The sequence below is a fragment of the Acipenser ruthenus genome, chromosome 8, assembly GCF_902713425.1.
Source record: "Acipenser ruthenus chromosome 8, fAciRut3.2 maternal haplotype, whole genome shotgun sequence".
Taxonomy (NCBI): Eukaryota; Metazoa; Chordata; class Actinopteri; order Acipenseriformes; family Acipenseridae; genus Acipenser; species Acipenser ruthenus.
This window is the reverse complement of record NC_081196.1, coordinates 40218501-40236624: the sequence shown is the minus strand read 5'-3', so window position 1 is coordinate 40236624 and position 18124 is coordinate 40218501. Positions and strand designations below refer to the sequence as shown.

Below are 18124 nucleotides of genomic sequence, written 5' to 3'. Positions count from 1 at the left end.
TTAAATAAAGTTGTATTTATATTTTAAGTCTACCACATAACATCATTAAACCACATTGAAGTCTTTTTTATATAACTAGGTGCACATGCATATTTTTTTTTTCATGTATTTGTTATGAAGTGTGTACCAAAAAGTGGTACAACCAAAAGGGGGGGGGGGGGGGGGGGGGCAGCCTGCTTTGGCTTGATTGCGTCATATGGCAGGCACAACAATTCTTTATATAACTGCAACAAATCTCATTAAAAAAAAAAAAAAATCCTCAGAGACTGGTTAATAAGAAATGTTAGAAGTTCCATTAACTGTATTCTTTCTTACGGTAGGCTAAGACTAAACTATGTAAGAATGCAATAAAATGAAAGCAGAATAATCATATTTCATTTTACTATATAATAGTTTATTACCACAGGACACTGCAACTTAAACGACTAAGGTGTTAATTAAACAGAATTCTGAAGGATGATACTTTACCAGTCTTCTGTAAAAGACCAGAGACGCTAAAGAACTTCTTTTATTTTGTGGGTTTCATTCCGGCCCTGTTATACAGTACAGCCATTTAGGCTTTTGTTTCCCAAGAGGCCCTGTGCCAATTTTAAGATGGTGCCACCATGTCAGTAGTTCTTCTTCATCAGAAAGTGCACCACACTGACTGAGAGTGATGTAGAGGTCCTGTTCCTGAAGAGATGCCTGCTAAATACTCTGCCAACAACACTTTTTATCGAAATGTGGATTTTTTGTTTTCTGTAACTTTTTCCCTTGGTCTCACTTGTTCTTGGACACATGACCACTGCTGCGGGACAGACATCCAGATGGACAAACAAAAGGGGACTATGGCTCTTTTGTGGATCAGCTGAGCAAGTAGCAGTTTTGTGTAGGAGATCCGAACGATCTGAAGGACCATTTTTGCCTTTGAAAACGTATATCAACATGCCCCTTACCCACAATCCCTCTTCCAATGAATGCAGTCTTAATCAGAATGCAACAATAAAGGGCTCTGTCTCTCGCCAAGGATCCTAATAATGAAATGAACTGTATCCATTAGAACAAAGGGAGCTGTGGCACTCAGGGATTTCTTTATTTAATTAGAACTTAAACATAATATAATGTACATACCATACCTATTGGATGAGTAGCGGAAATCAATACTATTCTCCCTGCCAAACACTATTGTTTAAAGAACGACAGATATTTTTTTTTTGTACAGTACTAGAACTACAGGTTTTACTGCAAAGGACAGCAGCCTACTTTGAAAATACCTCCTGTAAGGTATGTAAAACCACATTTATTTTAATTTTGATGTATTTTCATAGGAACAAAAGGTTAAATTGTTACATAAAAAGGAAAGATGCAGTGCAGTTAAACTTTATTTAAATTCCTTCCAAAACTGATAATTGATAGAATATGTTTGTTGTTACAAATACATGTTAGCAATTTGTTACATACCAACATTTATTTTGTTTTGGTGTCTTAAACACAGGTTTGGTCAAGCTCTCTTTATCAATTGATTTATATACTGTATAGCATTTGTTTACTTAGCTGTATTTTGCTGTATTTAGTACTGGAAAAAATATATTGAAAAATAGTAAATATTTAATATGTTATGTTTGAATTGAATGTTTTAATCTTTCCTGACATCGGGTGGGCAAGCTTTATTTTTTAAAAAGGGATTACCTGATAACCTGATAAATGCAAATTTTATTTTATATTTATTTTGCATGTTTTTTTTTTACAGAGTCAGCTACAAAAGTGAAGTTGATGTATTTGTCCTCTAGGAAGTACTGCTTGGAACTCTCTAGATATGATGCACATTGCAAATCTGGCAAACCCAAACTGTAAGAAGCAGTTACCTGCATGACGTCTGAAAAACTTAGTGTTGCTTCCCAGCCAGCAGTTTATATAATGATAGTGAAAATGACCTTCAACAGGTTACTCTCCTATCCCTTCTAATTGTATTTACCATACCCTGGACTGAGTAAGCTCTGTCTCATGAACGACCCGTCATTATGTGAAAGAAACCAAAAGGCTAGGGGGACGTTATAAATAAGACAGCCATCTGAAATTGCAGAAATTTGCTTTTTAATAACATCCTGTCTATGTTTTCATAATATCCCATGTGGCTGACGTTTGGGCACTGGCATGAATCTGAATGATCTTTTTGTTAGCTGTCTCTGCAACTTGTTTTCTCCTGGTCAGAAGCAGCAGAAGAAGGGAGGGCAGGTGTCAAGGAGCTGAGTCTCTTTCACTCTTAGTTGTTTTTTTGTTTAGTTTTTTTCCAAGAGGCAGTCGATTTTAAAGAAGTGCTCTCAACCAAGCAGAAGTTGTTAGTACTAATTGACCTGTATACTTTAGGATTTATACCGAAACAGAAGCTGCTCAGCTGCAGGGCAGTGATACAGCATAATTAACAACCAGCCTCACAGAAGAAGTAGCTCAAGCAAAATGGAGCCAGGGCTGTGTGTTGCGGAGCTGCTGGGACTTTTTCTCTGTGTAGGGGCTTGGGTTTGCACTCTGACCACCACTATTTTACCCCAGTGGTTGACACTCTCCACGGAACTGCTGCAGACAGAAAGCTACCAGCTCGGTCTATGGGAGACCTGTGTTGTTCAAGATTTGGGTGGCATTGAATGCAGACCTTATGATAGCATGCTCGGCCTGCCTGGGGATATCAGGCTGGCTCGGATCCTCATGTGTGTGGCAGTGGCTACTGGGCTCCTGGGTCTACTGGTGCCCATACCTGGGCTCACCTACGTGAACTGCTGCAATGGCCAGGGTGGTGAGCGGACAAAGAGGGTCCTGAGAGTGTTGGGAGGCGCATTCTCTTTTCTCGCTGGCATCATTTGTCTGGTGCCAGTGTCCTACATGGCTCACTTGACGGTGCTCAAGTTCTGGGATGACACGGTTCCTGATATTGTTCCCAGGTGGGAGTTTGGGGAAGCCCTGTTCTGTGGATGGACTGCTGGATTCCTCCACATTGTCGGAGGGATCGTCCTTGCTTCCTCTCACTTCTGCTATGAAGAAGAATCGGACAGTAAAGCTCCAACAAGTCTGGAAATGCAGGCCTTGGACAACACATCTCAGGCCAGGATGGAGTATGTGTAACAGGCAAAAACTATTTTGTATGCCTCAATACAAAACACAGCTCTTTCTTCTAAACGTTCACTTGCTTGTCTTAGTAAAGCCTTGTAGTGTTATCACTATGACAACACCTGTATTATTATCAATAAATACTTTTAGTTATATTTGATGCCAAACTGATTAAGGGAAATAAGTAGCTTTATTTGGGGTTTTAGAATTGGAATCTGCATGCAGCGCTGCTATATTTTTTACCTCGGAAACATCACGATTTTGTACATTCAATCTGGATAATGTGTTTATTTATAATCACAACAGGATTCCTTATTTGTGTGCTGTTTTACAGGGAAAATGTCAAAATGAGACAGGGAGCGATGCATTCCATAAATAGTCTAGCAAAGCTGAATTATTTTAAGCAAATGCCTACTGGGATTATATTGCAATTATAGCACTAATATCATAGGGTTGACTTTAAAGTACTATCAAACAAAAGTGTGATAAAGATAATTACAATTACTGTGTGACAAATTGTCAAAAAACATCAATAATCTTTACCAAAGCGTTTGGTTTTTTATCCGATATTACTTTAATGTCACTAAAAAGATAGTAGCCACATAATTAAAATTGAATTCCAATCTTAATTGTGATGTTAAATAGCATTTAATGAACACTTTTAACCATATTTAACTCATGTTGACAATGCATCTGTTTTCATCTGATAAAATTAGCCCTGTTTTGCACTGCTCTTCCATTAATATTTGCTACTACTGATCAGTATTTAAGTCTATTTTTAGGTATAAGTAGGTTCTGGTGTGAGAGTACATCACAGGAGCAGATTTCACCCACCTGCTTATTTTTTGTTGTGTACTGGTATATTTATGTCAATGTTATAAAGTGATCCATGTGTTAATATTCTGGACATTTTCCAGTATATCAAGACATTGTCTTGTTATGTCATTGAATTCAATGCTGGTTAATCCTTTTTTTGAATTGGTTAAATATATATATATATATAAAGAACAGTTTAAAGACGTGCTGAAAAAAAGCTGTATAATTTTCCAGTATATTTTTGGAAATGTCTAGTGGCTAAGACTCACTCACTTATATAATTAACATTGTTGACAGACAGTGGCTTGCTTGGAAAAGTACTTTTTTTTTTTTTTTTTTTTTTTAATTCAAGGTGATGCAGATCTAGTCTGTTGGAAAAAGTTTGAAAAAATCCATACTGACATCCCTGTTGGTTGCTGAGCTAAGCTGTGTTTAATGAATGTTTTAATGAAAAGAATGTTCAGGAGAACGGGGTGCTGCTTGTGCTCTCTTATAGTTACGTAAGGATCAAGGAGTGAAAAATATTTCTAGTGCTTCCAAAAATGATTTGGTTGTTAAGGTCATGTTGATCTGAAGGCTCTGATCTACATTTTTCTTTTTCCTCAAATCTTTTAAAGACTGTGCTTTGCGCTTTGTCATATTCTATGCCCATGCTGTATTCTGAAAGATTCTTTTGTTGTCCCATACAATGACAGCATTATTTCATTATATGCTAATCTTTCAATCGTATTAGTTACTGTGGGAGGTGGCCTCCCAGAGCTGTTTGTGTATATGTCACTATATATTGAACTGAACAATCTATTATCTCACATTACAATATACAGTATATGTGATGAAATATACAATATACAGCATATGTGTTCAAAGGTCCAATTCGGACTATAAATACCAATGTAAGTTGAGAATATTGCATTAAAGTTAATACAAAATACCACTTTTGTTCCCTGTTTGGCATATTTATGTATCATATTCTCCAGTGTAACAATTTAAGTGATGTCTTCTTTGCATTCAATTTAAAAACGGTTTTGTTTTTTTTAGCTGGTCTGTAATGATAACTTGTATATTACCCATGTTCTGTATATTTTTAATGAAAGGCAGTCACTATTATATTTAGTTTAGACATAAGCCTAGAGCCTGGTTTTCAAAACATACTATGGGGATATACAAAATATTTGACTTCATATCTATCTGTAATATATATATATATATATATATATATATATATATATATATATATATATATATATATATATATATATATATATACAGACGTGCTCAAATTTGTTGGTACCCTTACAGCTCATTGAAATAATGCTTCATTCCTCCTGAAAAGTGATGAAATTAAAAGCTATTTTATCATGTATACTTGCATGCCTTTGGTATGTCATAGAATAAAGCAAAGAAGCTGTGAAAAGAGATGAATTATTGCTTATTCTACAAAGATATTCTAAAATGGCCAGGACACATTTGTTGGTACCCTTTAGAAAAGATAATAAATAATTGGATTATAGTGATATTTCAAACTAATTAGTTTCTTTAATTAGTATCACACATGTCTCCAATCTTGTAATCAGTCATTCAGCCTATTTAAATGGAGAAAAGTAGACACTGTGCTGTTTGGTATCATTGTGTGCACCACACTGAACATGGACCACAGAAAGCAAAGGAGAGAGTTGTCTGAGGAGATCAGAAAGAAAGTAATAGACAAGCATGGTAAAGGTAAAGGCTACAAGACCATCTCCAAGCAGCTTGATGTTCCTGTGACAACAGTTGCAAATATTATTAAGAAGTTTAAGGTCCATGGAACTGTAGCCAACCTCCCTGGGTGTGGCCGCAAGAGGAAAATTGACCCCAGATTGAACAGAAGGATAGTGCGAATGGTAGAAAAAGAACCAAGGATAACTGCCAAAGAGATACAAGCTGAACTCCAAGGTGAAGGTACGTCAGTTTTTGATCGCACCATCCATCGCTTTTTGAGCGAAAGTGGGCTCTATGGAAGAAGACCCAGGAGGACTCCACTTTTGAAAGAAAAACATAAAAAAAGCCAGACTGGAATTTGCTAAAATGCATATTGACAAGCCACAATCCTTCTGGGAGAATGTCCTTTGGACAGATGAGTCAAAACTGGAGCTTTTTGGCAAGTCACATCAGCTCTATGTTCACAGACGAAAAAATGAAGCTTTAAAGAAAAGAACACCATTGTTACAGTGAAACATGGAGGAGGCTCGGTTATGTTTTGGGGCTGCTTTGCTGCGCCTGGCACAGGGTGCCTTGAATCTGTGCAGGGCACAATGAAATCTCAAGACTATCAAGGCATTCTGGAGCGAAACGTACTGCCCAGTGTCAGAAAGCTCTGTTTTAGTCGCAGGTCATGGGTCCTCCAACAGGATAATGACCCAAAACACACAGCTAAAAGCACCCAAGAATGGATAAGAACAAAACATTGGACTTCTATGAGTCCTGATCTGAATCCTATCGAACATCTATGGAAAGAGCTGAAACTTGCAGTCTGGAGAAGTCACCCATCAAACCTGAGACAGCTGGAGCAGTTTGCTCAGGAAGAGTGGGCCAAACTATCTGTTAACAGGTGCAGAAGTCTCATTGAGAGCTACAGAAAACGTTTGATTGCAGTGATTGCCTCTAAAGGTTGTGCAACAAAATATTAGGTTAGCAGTCCCATCATTTTTGTCCATGCCATTTTCATTTGTTTTATTATTTACAATATTATGTTGAATAAAAAATCAAAAGCAAAGTCTGATTTCTATTAAATATGGAATAAACAATGGTGGATGCCAATTACTTTTGTCAGTTTCAAGTTATTTCAGAGAAAATTGTGCATTCTTTGTTTTTTGTGGAGGGGTACCAACAAATTTGAGCACGTCTGTATATATATATAGCACCTTTCATAGTGGACCACCATCTCAAAGTGATTTCCAGAGGTAGGCTGTGAAGTGTGCATTATATGCAGAGTCACTTACAATAGGACATTGATTTAACATCTCTTCCACAGGATGGAGCACAAGGAGGTTAAGTAACTTGCTCAGGGTCACACAGTGGCAGAGGTGGGATTTGAACCGGTGACCTTGTAGTTACAAGCCCTGGACTTTAACCACCAGACCACACTGCCTCCTATCATCTTCTTCTCGCTCTGAAGCACATGACACAACTTACAAAGCAAGAAGTAGTAGGCTGCAATTTTAGGCAATTCTTGTCATGCAAACAGCCCAAGCCACAATATCAAAACTATCATGATTTGAAATATTTAGTTAAAATTGCTTGACAATTTCCACTACAAGTTGCTTGAAAAGCTTCCAGAAATGTGCCTGGTTTTACATGGGTTCAAGATCTTGTTCAAACTATATTGCACGTTTTTCACCACAATTCTGATACTGTGTAAGAGACCTTTTCAAAAACTCACTCATGATGGTTGTCTGAAAGCTGCATCACCTTTAGACCGGATCCTCCCAAGGGAATAGAATAAATTGTTAAATGATAAGAAGATGTTAGAGATGTATTAACTAAGGTAATGCCAGCTATCACAAATAATGGGTTAAATAAATTTAATCAAAGCAGCATTCTCCTTAAGCATTCTTAAACCTCGAAAATCAGATGCCTAAAGCATTACAAAATGGAGGTCTCAAGCTGATAGATACAAGTTCAGATCAGGTTATAAAGATGTGGTTGCTCTCCAGCAGTTAGGTGTGTCGAGTATAAGCACGTACACAATTGTAGCATACTGTAATTACTGTACCAAGACTTACATTTCATGCCACAGCTACAGGGGCCTTTATGGCCCCTAATGGTACTGGTAGAATCTTGTAGTACATCCACTGCCTCCACCTTTTTGTCTTTGCTCTGCAGTGATTTTCCACAGGATAGTTTATTCACTTGACTTTATTACCACCATTTATCTTACGTGAGATGAGTTGATAGTAAACCATATTTAGGTAAATCAGTCACTGATTAAATAGTTTAAATCATCGTAAGAGTTAGATTACCTCTCTGTAGCATTTTCTATTTGATGCAGTCATATCTTTCAAACTCGTATGGACCATTCTACAGTCAGACAAGAAAACCTGACCTGTACCTTATATAATAAGCTCAAGTGGATCCAAACTTAAAAAAAAAAACTACAATTTTTGATTCTGAAAATATGAACAATTGGCTTATCATAATAAAATATTTTGAAATATAAAAAAATACAATTTCTATAATCAATACTTTAAAGAGATAACAAATTTGAATATTTTCTATTTCTATAGACTCCGTAATTGTTGGAAGGCCTGTGAAGGCAAATAATTCTCATGAGCTGAACTGTAAACAGGCCTTATCCTGAAGTTTCCTAGCAACCTGAGGTAGATGAGGAAGTTGCAGGTTGTGCTGAGTAGAGCAAGGTTTAGGAACTCAGGCAATTTATGAAAATGTACATGTAGACTTAACCAATCTGGATCTTTTAAGAAGATTTTATTTATTCAAAGTATACCATTTGAGTCTGATGTTTAATTACATGTTGGTCCAAATGTATCACTTTTACAGTCAAGATGCTTGATTCTCAAAGCAATTTACTCCAAATGGTCCTATGCGCCACTACAAAGGAAAATGTACCCAACATAGCTAACTGTAAGTGACTGTTTCTTGTTCATTTGAATTGCTTATCAGCTTGTGGTATACAGTACTCCGTACCCTGGATAACTGGAAAATGAAACTTATTGCAATGACATAGCATTAAACAAACTGTGTTTGTTCAGTAAGCCTCCTTCTTTCATTATGACGTTTAGCTTTGTTAAATAGTAACACTTTAATGCTTACAATAAAATTATAACAAAGTAGGTGGGACCATCTTTAAAAACGAACACTACAATACTATGTGTTGACCGATACTGTGATTCAATCCATAATGTAAGTTAAAAATAAGTTTTAAAAAATAATTATTATACTGTGGCGGAGTGTCCCACTGTATTATTATTATTATTATTATTATTATTATTATTATTATTATTATTATTGTTTTATAATCAAAAACACAAAACCTTGTGAGCATGCGTGACTGATCAGCTACTGATTATTTAACTAGCTGACAGTCACGCATCCTTATTAAACTCGTGTAGACTATGGCCCAGGGGTAATAAGATAATTAATAACTAATTAACCCCTCGGCCAGAATATATAAGCCTGCAGCTGTCTTTGTTCAGGGTGGAGAGTGTTCAAGAGTAGACAAGGAATGAGGAGGTAAAAACTAAAGTAAACAATTGCTGTACATGCTGGCAGAAAACCAGCACGATACTTGTTTGGTTATGTTTGTTTGGCCAACGTGCCCTTTTGTTTTGTGTTTGTTTAAATCTTTTGTTTATTTTACTATTTAATAAAATAACTGAATGCCATAGCGTTTCAGTTTTGCCCCGCCAGTCCTTGTGTTGAATCTGTGTTTGTGGTCTGATGTCACCCCTGCAAAGCCATCCTGTTCACATTTACCTATTCATTTTTTAAATATACATGTAGGGTTTTTGTTTTTGGTTTTCTAGACCTTATTTTTATTTTGAGTTTTATATGACTTCTTTTTAATGCCATTCACTAGTGTCTTCAAAATAAAATGATGCTGATCCCACATACCGTAGTGTCCTGCGTGCAGCATAAAACACATGACTAAAGCCTTGTTTCCACAGGCTTTCTTCAGCATGTAATCCACCCATCACAGATCTGGCCAGGCTCAGTTTAATGGAGTCTTCTATTCCAACACATCTGGCAAGTTGTAATGCAAAGACATGCGTCTCAAACAAGACACAGGCTTTATATACATCAAAAAAGTATTTATATTCAAATTAATTATTATGTTTATCAAACAAATATTAGACAAACAAACATAATCTGTAATAAGACATTTAAAAAATTATAATAATAAATGAATGAATGAATAAAATAATTTAAATCATTTATCTCACTCATTATGTAACTGCAGCTGTAAACGAAAGTAATCTTTTTTCTGTTCCCTTTGAAACATTTTCTGTATAAAAAGCACTGACTGGGTTGACAGTAGTAAAATAGAACACTCAAAACGTCACAGAAAGATACCACCAGGCTCCACTGAAGATAGCTCTTGGTTTTAAAACCAGGCCACTCGGCCCCACACCTAAGATGAGGGATAGCAGGATGGGACATATAAAAATATACCGGCGCAGACACAACGGAAGCCGGGACCCTGTAAACAAGCATATACATACATGGTTTAAGGCTCAGCTGGGTCACATTGCCTTTAACACAGGAAGTAAAGTTATATACTGACGTACATAAAGCCAGTGTCATGTTTGAGACCAATATTATATTGTGATGGCAGCAAAAATGTACCTTGTCAAAATAAGAGGCTGTCATGCTACTGTGAGATGACATTTTTTTAGAGCATTGGCTGCTACTTCGTTAAGGCTTGTAAAAACTGCGCTATACTTGAGAGTACAGCAAAGTACACATTTTTTCATTTCTCCTGCTGTCCCATGCCTCCACAATAACAGCTTTTCCCAAGTAACAGGTACCATACAGTTCAAAGTCAAGCCAAATTAGAAAGGACTAATCTAATGTGTTGCTACTCTGCGAGAAGTAAACAAAATGTTACATGACAGTAACTGCCCAAATGACTGTCTTTAGATAACTCCTTTAATCAGGCTATGCTTGTTAAGAGGTTTCTATGAAAAGCTGAATTCCCCAGGAACTACAAAGTCAGCAATAAAGGCTTTGGATCACTCCTGTCAGGGTTGCCTTTGGTGGCATTAACCCACTGAAGACCACAAAAAAGTACATCACGATAAAAAAAAAATACTAAAGTGTAGTAAAGAAGTGTGACAGTGAAAACATGGAAAAGAATAGTAATGGTTAACCATGATAAATCATTGTACAGTTTATTATCTACTTTGTAAAAATTTAATAAACTGTGAAATTACTAATTTATTGTGGTAATCATAAGGGGATAAGTATAGATAATAAAATCAAAAGCACAAGGCACAGAGACAAAATGGTACTGTATGATGCACAAGCTAACAACTATAGACGTATGATTATTTCAATGAATATTTTAAAGACTTCTGTCTTTTTTAAATCAGATTACAGCAGCTTGCTTTTCTGAACGCTCTTCTGACCGTATTCCACCTCACAGTGAAGCTGGCAGACAGAGCAGCAGCCGCAAAAAACAGGCAATGCAGTGGACCCAAGAGAGGGGGCCTCACCCAACTTCAAATGATAGCTTCGGTGCCGTAGCTGTTATCAAATTGTCTGCTTACATTTCTAAATGTTATTTTAGGCATTACTGCATACTTGTTAGGCTTAAGAAACAACATTTCCCATCTTTCACAAGCTTTACTATTCCGCCACTCTTAACAATCTTTAATACCATTGCACAAAGTTCTTAACAGTGACAGGGGACACAAAATGGTAATGTACTGTACTGTACTACAATGATATAATCCTTGCTCAGTATACTAATTTAAAAGGATAATTGTAATGTTGTAAAATACTAACTCAGTCTGTTAATGTACAGGGATACTTTAGACAATCTTCAGTCTCGTTGTTTCTGCTTTACAAATGTCCTTTTTATGGGCAGATGATCCTTGATTTACAGAACCTGCAGATGACATTGACAAAGACTTTTATTGGAATCTTTTGTCATTGAATTTACAAAGTTTCTTTCAGCGTTTCTAAACCTGCAGAAAGGCAGAGCTGCACACCTCTATGTAACATACCAGTTGTCTTTTATTTTACAAAAACTTAGCAGTGTGCTTGTCTGTGGCCGCTGTGTAATTTAGAGATGTCATTTCGAATGCTCTCAAGTACCTTGGCGAAAGCCCTTTCCCTGATTATATTATTTCCGAAATCCCATATATAATTAATATGTTGTTTTACTTCTTTCTTTGGAAGCCCAGTGGGCTAAAAAGTAATTAAGCACACATAAAAGGGAAGCAGAAAAAAATAGAAACTAATATAATTTGTTTTTATAAATATGTGTATTACATTATTAAATAACATACGTGCAATCTTACAATACAAACATATTCTCAAATATATAACTAACGTTCATAACTAAGATAATGTTATAACTAATAGCATTAATATTATATAATAATTGAAACTAATATAATTTTGAATGCATTTTTTATGTAAATGCAATAGAAGCAGTCTTTGTAACTTTGAATTTCTTCTGTACTCTTGTTATGGATCAATCAAAGCACAGTGTTATTTAATTAAAAAAAAAAAAAATGTAGAGTGCACTAACAAGCTTTACAGACTAACTAGTTCCCTCTTGCAGCTTTAGCTTATTGGCAATGTTCCTGGTAGACTTTGTAACTGTTACGTTAACAACTGGGTACTTTGCTTTTCCCACGCCTAATTGTATCTGACAAAATATTTCCGTAAACCTTACCTGCTTTGCACTTCCATTAACTACATCCTCATTTTCAAAACAGACATCTGGTACTACACTAAGTTCTTAGTTTGCTTGTCTTGACTGCCAGGAAGTCTGTTACTGCTTTACTTCCTTGGTCATTTCATCCCTACAGTGTCAAAGCGTGCTACTGGCTGAAGCATGTCAGTTAATAGGGGAAGCAGCTGACTGGTTATTGACAGGAAGGAGGCTAGTGAAGGGGTGGGGCCAGTTTCACCCTCCAGTTAAAATGACCCAGGAAGTGCAGGACAGTTTAAAAGCATGTCTTGCAAACAGAGATTTATTTAACCTAGTGTAGTACCAGATACCATTTTGAAATGGAAATATATGTTTGCTAAAAACATGTGTTTCTTTCGAAGCTACACATTTGAGAAAGAAAATACATTTTCAGTAAGGGATAAACAACAATATGTTTTGAAGAGATGGCAGTGAGAGACGGAGCAGTCCTGAAGTTCTCTGGCAGCTGGTTCCACCACAGGGGGGCTAGGACAGAGAAGGAGAGGGCACAGGAGGATGGAGAGTGGAGGGACGACATGACCAGTTGCCCAGCAGAGGATTAACGGAGAGAGCGAGAGGGGGTGTAGGGAGACACGAGGGATTGGAGGTAGGAGGAGGCAGTGTGGTGAAGAGTTATAGGCAAGAACAAGGGTCTTGAATTGAATGCAAGCAGAGAAAAGTAGCCAGTGGAGGGTGCAAAGCAGAGTTGTAGTATGATAGTAGCAAGGTTGGGAGAAAACAAGACAGCAGAATATGTCTGTGTCAGCATGATGTGCTTATACTCGTCAGGGGTGATTACACAGTAAAGCATTTGTTCTAAACATGAACATGCAAGTCAACTTTTAAATAGGAGAAACCAGGTTTGTTGTAATAATAACTCTGCAACCAATTTTGTGCTACATAAACAATACTTGTATGGATTAGTTTTCGGACCTAAAGCATATTATCAGGACCTGCTTATACTGGTGGAACTCAGGCCCCAAGTATGAAGGTTTCCACAGCAGGGACCTAAAACGTATCTTGGAATTGCAACCAGTGAGAATCTCAGATGCTCAAGACAGGGGTTCTTTTCAATAGTTAACTTGAACTCGAAATATTATCTCCGCAACAGGTAATCCATCCAATACAGTCCAGAGTGACAGGGACTCGTTTATCAATTTTATCAATCCCTCTCCTCGCATTAACTGTGCTTCATGGGAACAACACTTTCATCTCCTTCAGAATGAACTCTGGGTTCAGTGGTTGCTATGGCTACTTCTCATTAGACTCCTCAGGAGAGTGAAATTACTGGAAATTTCCTTAGCAACAGCCAGTTGACCTGCTTATCTTATTTGTTTTACGATACCCATAAGTCTCAGATAGCTGGTGGGTGACGTCAGACCAAGAAGATGCAGGTACAAGTAGTGCGGGTTGAGTCGCCAATGTGCTCTTTTAATTATAAATAATAAACAGAACAAAACAAACAAAAAAGAATATATATTTAAAAATACTGCGGTTTTAGACCAAGCCACCGGTTTCACACACACAATGTACGGCTTCATAAAACTCAGCACACAAAACCCTCATCTTCACCAACATTAATTCTCAGCACCACTAATTCTCATTAACAGCTGTGAACATCTATTTTATACCCCTGTGGCTGGAGCCTTAATTAATCATTTAAACAAGTATTCAATTGCCGGCTCCAGCCACATTCTCACATGTGTTTGCCACCCAATGCTTGCCACAGAACACACACTAAAAATACAAAATACATTTAAACAAAAATAATAATACTGATAATAATAATACACAATAACACAAATAAACACAGGGGCGGGGTGTACCCCGTCACAATATGACAGCAGTACAAAAAAAATACAAAATAGATAAGCTAAATAAATATACTGCATGACTCACATAATGGTATGATATTGCCCGTTATTTATTGGATCTTAACAGATCTCAAAGTCCCATGTCTTTTACCAGAAAAGTTCTATACAGTATTACATGTTTGTACTAAAGCTACTCAGAAGTTCAAATGTACTGTAGTAAAGCAGTGTAAAATACTAGGACTTACTCAGTAGTATTAGTTAAACCAGCACCTCTTAAACCAGTGGTTTTCAACCATTTCTAGGGATCATCCGGTGCATCAGTAACTATGAACAGTCTTAAAATGGCTATTGTCAAAAGAGACCTACCGTATTACAATCGATTTTCTTTTTTTAGTGTGTGTGCACATATCTACAGTATATACATGTGACGGCTTCATGTAACTATTTCACAAGAGTTCACCACAACTACCACAGAGTGCTACCATCAGTAACTGTGAAACTGTGGGACAAATATTTCTGATAATTTCAACGCCACATCTTCTCAGACAGTCCTTTTCTTTCAGTGGTACAAACACATTGATAAATTATAACAGTGTAATTAGTGGAATATTGTGGTTTGAGAATCACGTTCACTTGAAGACTACCACTGTGTACAACTTGCAAGTCTGTCATGTCCCAGTACTGATTCATATACCAGAGGTTGAAAAACACTGACTTAAACCTCTTGGATATTAATATCCACTAGTGTACTATTTAAACAACCCGAAGAAGAGGGTAAAGCCCTCTTATAAGGGTTCTGTTGCTATTAGAAAATGGATACATTAAAAATATTGCATTCCAAGTTTTTCTGTTTGTTTTCTTTCATGGTTTTATGCAGCACAGTTTTTGTTGCTAATGAATAATCCTGCTTTTGTTCAATAAATTGTTCACAGTGTGTTTTGTAGAGTCCAAGAGAGCACCATCATGTGTTGTTACTGTGATATGCTGAAATAACGTTCCTGAAAGCAATCAAACTGCATCCAGTTGTTTGATTTCTTCAACTAGTCATTGATTTCTCCAACTAGTTATGATGGTTACTGACAGCAAACACTATTCTCAATTTTTAATCTTCATCTTAATCTACATTGACAACGTGTACTAGAAAATAGATTTTCTTTCATCAAGTAGAAAAAAGGTAAAATACATGAATACTGTATTCCCCTATTTTCCAACGGATTGATTTGGAACAGTGATTAAACATAGCTTGAAAGACAACATTCAGGGTCCTTTACCAGAGATTAAGGACCTTGTATTGAGCAATCAGGTTAAATGAAATCTCTGATCCATTTACTAATTAAGCAATATAACCCTAATTAGAGGGCATTATCATCTGGTAGTTGACCACATCAGGAAGGTACCAGTCAGAGTGAACTTATCATACAGACTACCTGGTAATGCCCAGGCTTTTAGTGTGTTAATCAGTAAACATTGCCTTTAAATTATAGGTTTTTTTTGTTTTGTTTTTTGTTTTACCTTTTTAATATTGTTTCCTTCTGTTTCACTTATTTAAAGTAGGCATTCTTTCTCAATTTTAAGGAGTCACATAGTGCCCTCTATGGAGCTCCATTTGGCCTTGAGAATTTCTGACCTCAACTTCAGCCTTGTAGTTCCCGGCACACCAAAGATGAAACAAAGCCAGAAGGATAACAAAGTCAGAAGTTCTGTTGTGTGAGTAAAAACCTTAGGCCTTGTGAAACGTTTACTTGGAATGTAGCTGGGACTGCTGCTGTTAAATCCCGGTCTGTAATATTGATGTTTGTGTTGGGCCGCTGGGCACAGATTGCAGATTTCTGTTCCTAAGACACTGTTATTTTGAGTTTGAAGAGAAATGTGTTGAATGGAAACCCTCATAATACAGGATACAAAAAAGCAAAAGTAAATAATAAATACCAGTGTAAATAAGCTCTAGGCCATCTATTCTACTGGGTATGCTTCAATTAACGTGGCCTAAACCGAAGCTGCGCCCCCAGCTGATTTCACTGGCTCATTTCCTGTCTGGAAGACGCCTAGGCTGATTGTATCAGTCTAAAGTTGTTTTTCGTTTGATTTGTTTTGTGGTGAATTTTTGTGGATACTTCATGTAAGCAAACTTGTAAAAGTCATATATGCACTGTAGTGCAAATACAGATAGTTTCTTACAATTTTTCTTATATGACAGTATTCTCATATGTGTCTCATACAAGCAAACTCATATGAACCATATATGCAATATGGTACAAATATGTCCACTTTCTTATTAGAAAACATATTAAAAAGCACATACTTTACATATATGTTTCATATAAGCTAACTTGTATAAACCATATATGCACTGTAGTGCAAATACTACCAGTTCTTATAATTTCACTTATACAAGACAGTACTGTTTGCATACGTGCCTCATACAAGCAAACTCATGTGAACTACAGAAGTATTGTGACGAGACAGGGGCATATGGATAGCCCTTACAAGGATTCCCCAGAAACAATCACACTGATGTGATCGGCAGCAGAGAAAGAAAAAGCAGACTGACACGCTCAATGAATGCTCAGGCAGTTTATTATTGCAGAGCCCAAAGGGTGTGTGTATAAACTCTGTAAATATTATTATTTTAAGTTTCCTAAACAAGACTTTTAATAATTTATATTTTTAATACATCTACAACTGCTTTTTTTAATAACAGGGCAATAGGACCAACAAAAAACATAATTTAAAAAATTCTACTTGTGTTTTGTTTTCACTATAAAAAAGACTTTTGACTATTGCCTCTCCTATATGTCAGCACAGATTGAAAATATAGGTGACCACTTTGTAGTGGTTTGTGATGCATTTTAAAACAAATGTTAATATGAAATAATGCTAAATACACTTTGAACCACTGCAAGTATACTGTATACTGATTACAAATTAATAAAGTAATTTACATTTGTTCATTGTTTTTTTTATGTGCTATTTGAAGTTCCATGTTATTCATTCCTATCGGTATACTGTAGTGGCTTAGATAAGTATTTGTACACTTGGTATACAAATCCTTATTCGATCCAGTGTACCAGTATGTATATATGATAACCATGCAAACTTCATACGATGTCCAGGTAAGACACTAACATTAAGCAGTCACATTTTGACTTCATTGAAGAAAATGTCCTTTTCTCCAGAGCAGAGAAATCGCCAAGTTCAGGTAGATTTCTGTACCCTATAGAATTCTGTGCTCTTGATGATTCCACGCTGACACAGCTGCATTTTCAAAGATCGCTGGACGTGAACGCTTGATGTTTCTGAACAGTATTTACATGTAATAAAATGCAAATGTGTTTTAAAAGAAAAAAAAAGTGTTATAAGTTACTTTAATCAAAGGTTTTGTGTATTGAGCAACGCAAGAGGCGGAACGTACGGTATAGCTAGAAAATTGGTGGTGTTAAATGTGCTATTTTATTTTGCAACTGAATTAGTTTTGTCTTGTTTACAATATTTGTTGCAAGCTGCATCAGAACTCAATGGAAGTGTTTGAGAACATAGCAGGGCTGAAAAACTGCATCTGCACAGGCATGGAATCATGTAGGGATACAGAAATCTCTGTAACACCTCTCAGAATAATTAGATTTTGAGATACATGCCTCGGTTTGAATGTCAGTGAGTGAAGTTTTTTCCAGTTTAGCCACAAATCTGTATTATGTAAAAAAAATTAAATAAATAACCATTTGGGGCCGGCCCCCCCCCCCCTTGAGTTTGGGCCTTTGGCACATGCTTAGTTTGCTTATGCGTTAATCCGGCCCTACTCAGAGCTAAGACTAACAATTCAACAGCTTTCAGCTGGGTCCAAGTGGCAGATGAAAACGTGGCATTTAAGCAGACATAATCTGACAATCTAAATTGGGGAATATGTGGGTACTTAACTTTCTTCTTAAAGCTTTACCTTAATGATGAATTGTAAAATGTTATTGACAAATTAAGCACTGTGATTGGTTCTTAGCAA

The 18124-nt window shown here is 36.5% G+C and overlaps 1 protein-coding gene across 1 annotated transcript; it reads left to right on the top strand.

Annotated features, from left to right (window-relative positions):
* Positions 1 to 369: 369 nt before the first annotated feature.
* Positions 370 to 5036, top strand: LOC117406970 (putative claudin-24). Its single transcript, XM_034011463.3, has 2 exons — positions 370 to 1263; positions 1730 to 5036. The coding sequence occupies exon 2, from the start codon at positions 2437 to 2439 to the stop codon at positions 3094 to 3096; it is 660 nt and encodes a 219-aa protein (XP_033867354.1). The 5' UTR covers positions 370 to 1263; positions 1730 to 2436; the 3' UTR covers positions 3097 to 5036.
* Positions 5037 to 18124: the final 13088 nt, after the last annotated feature.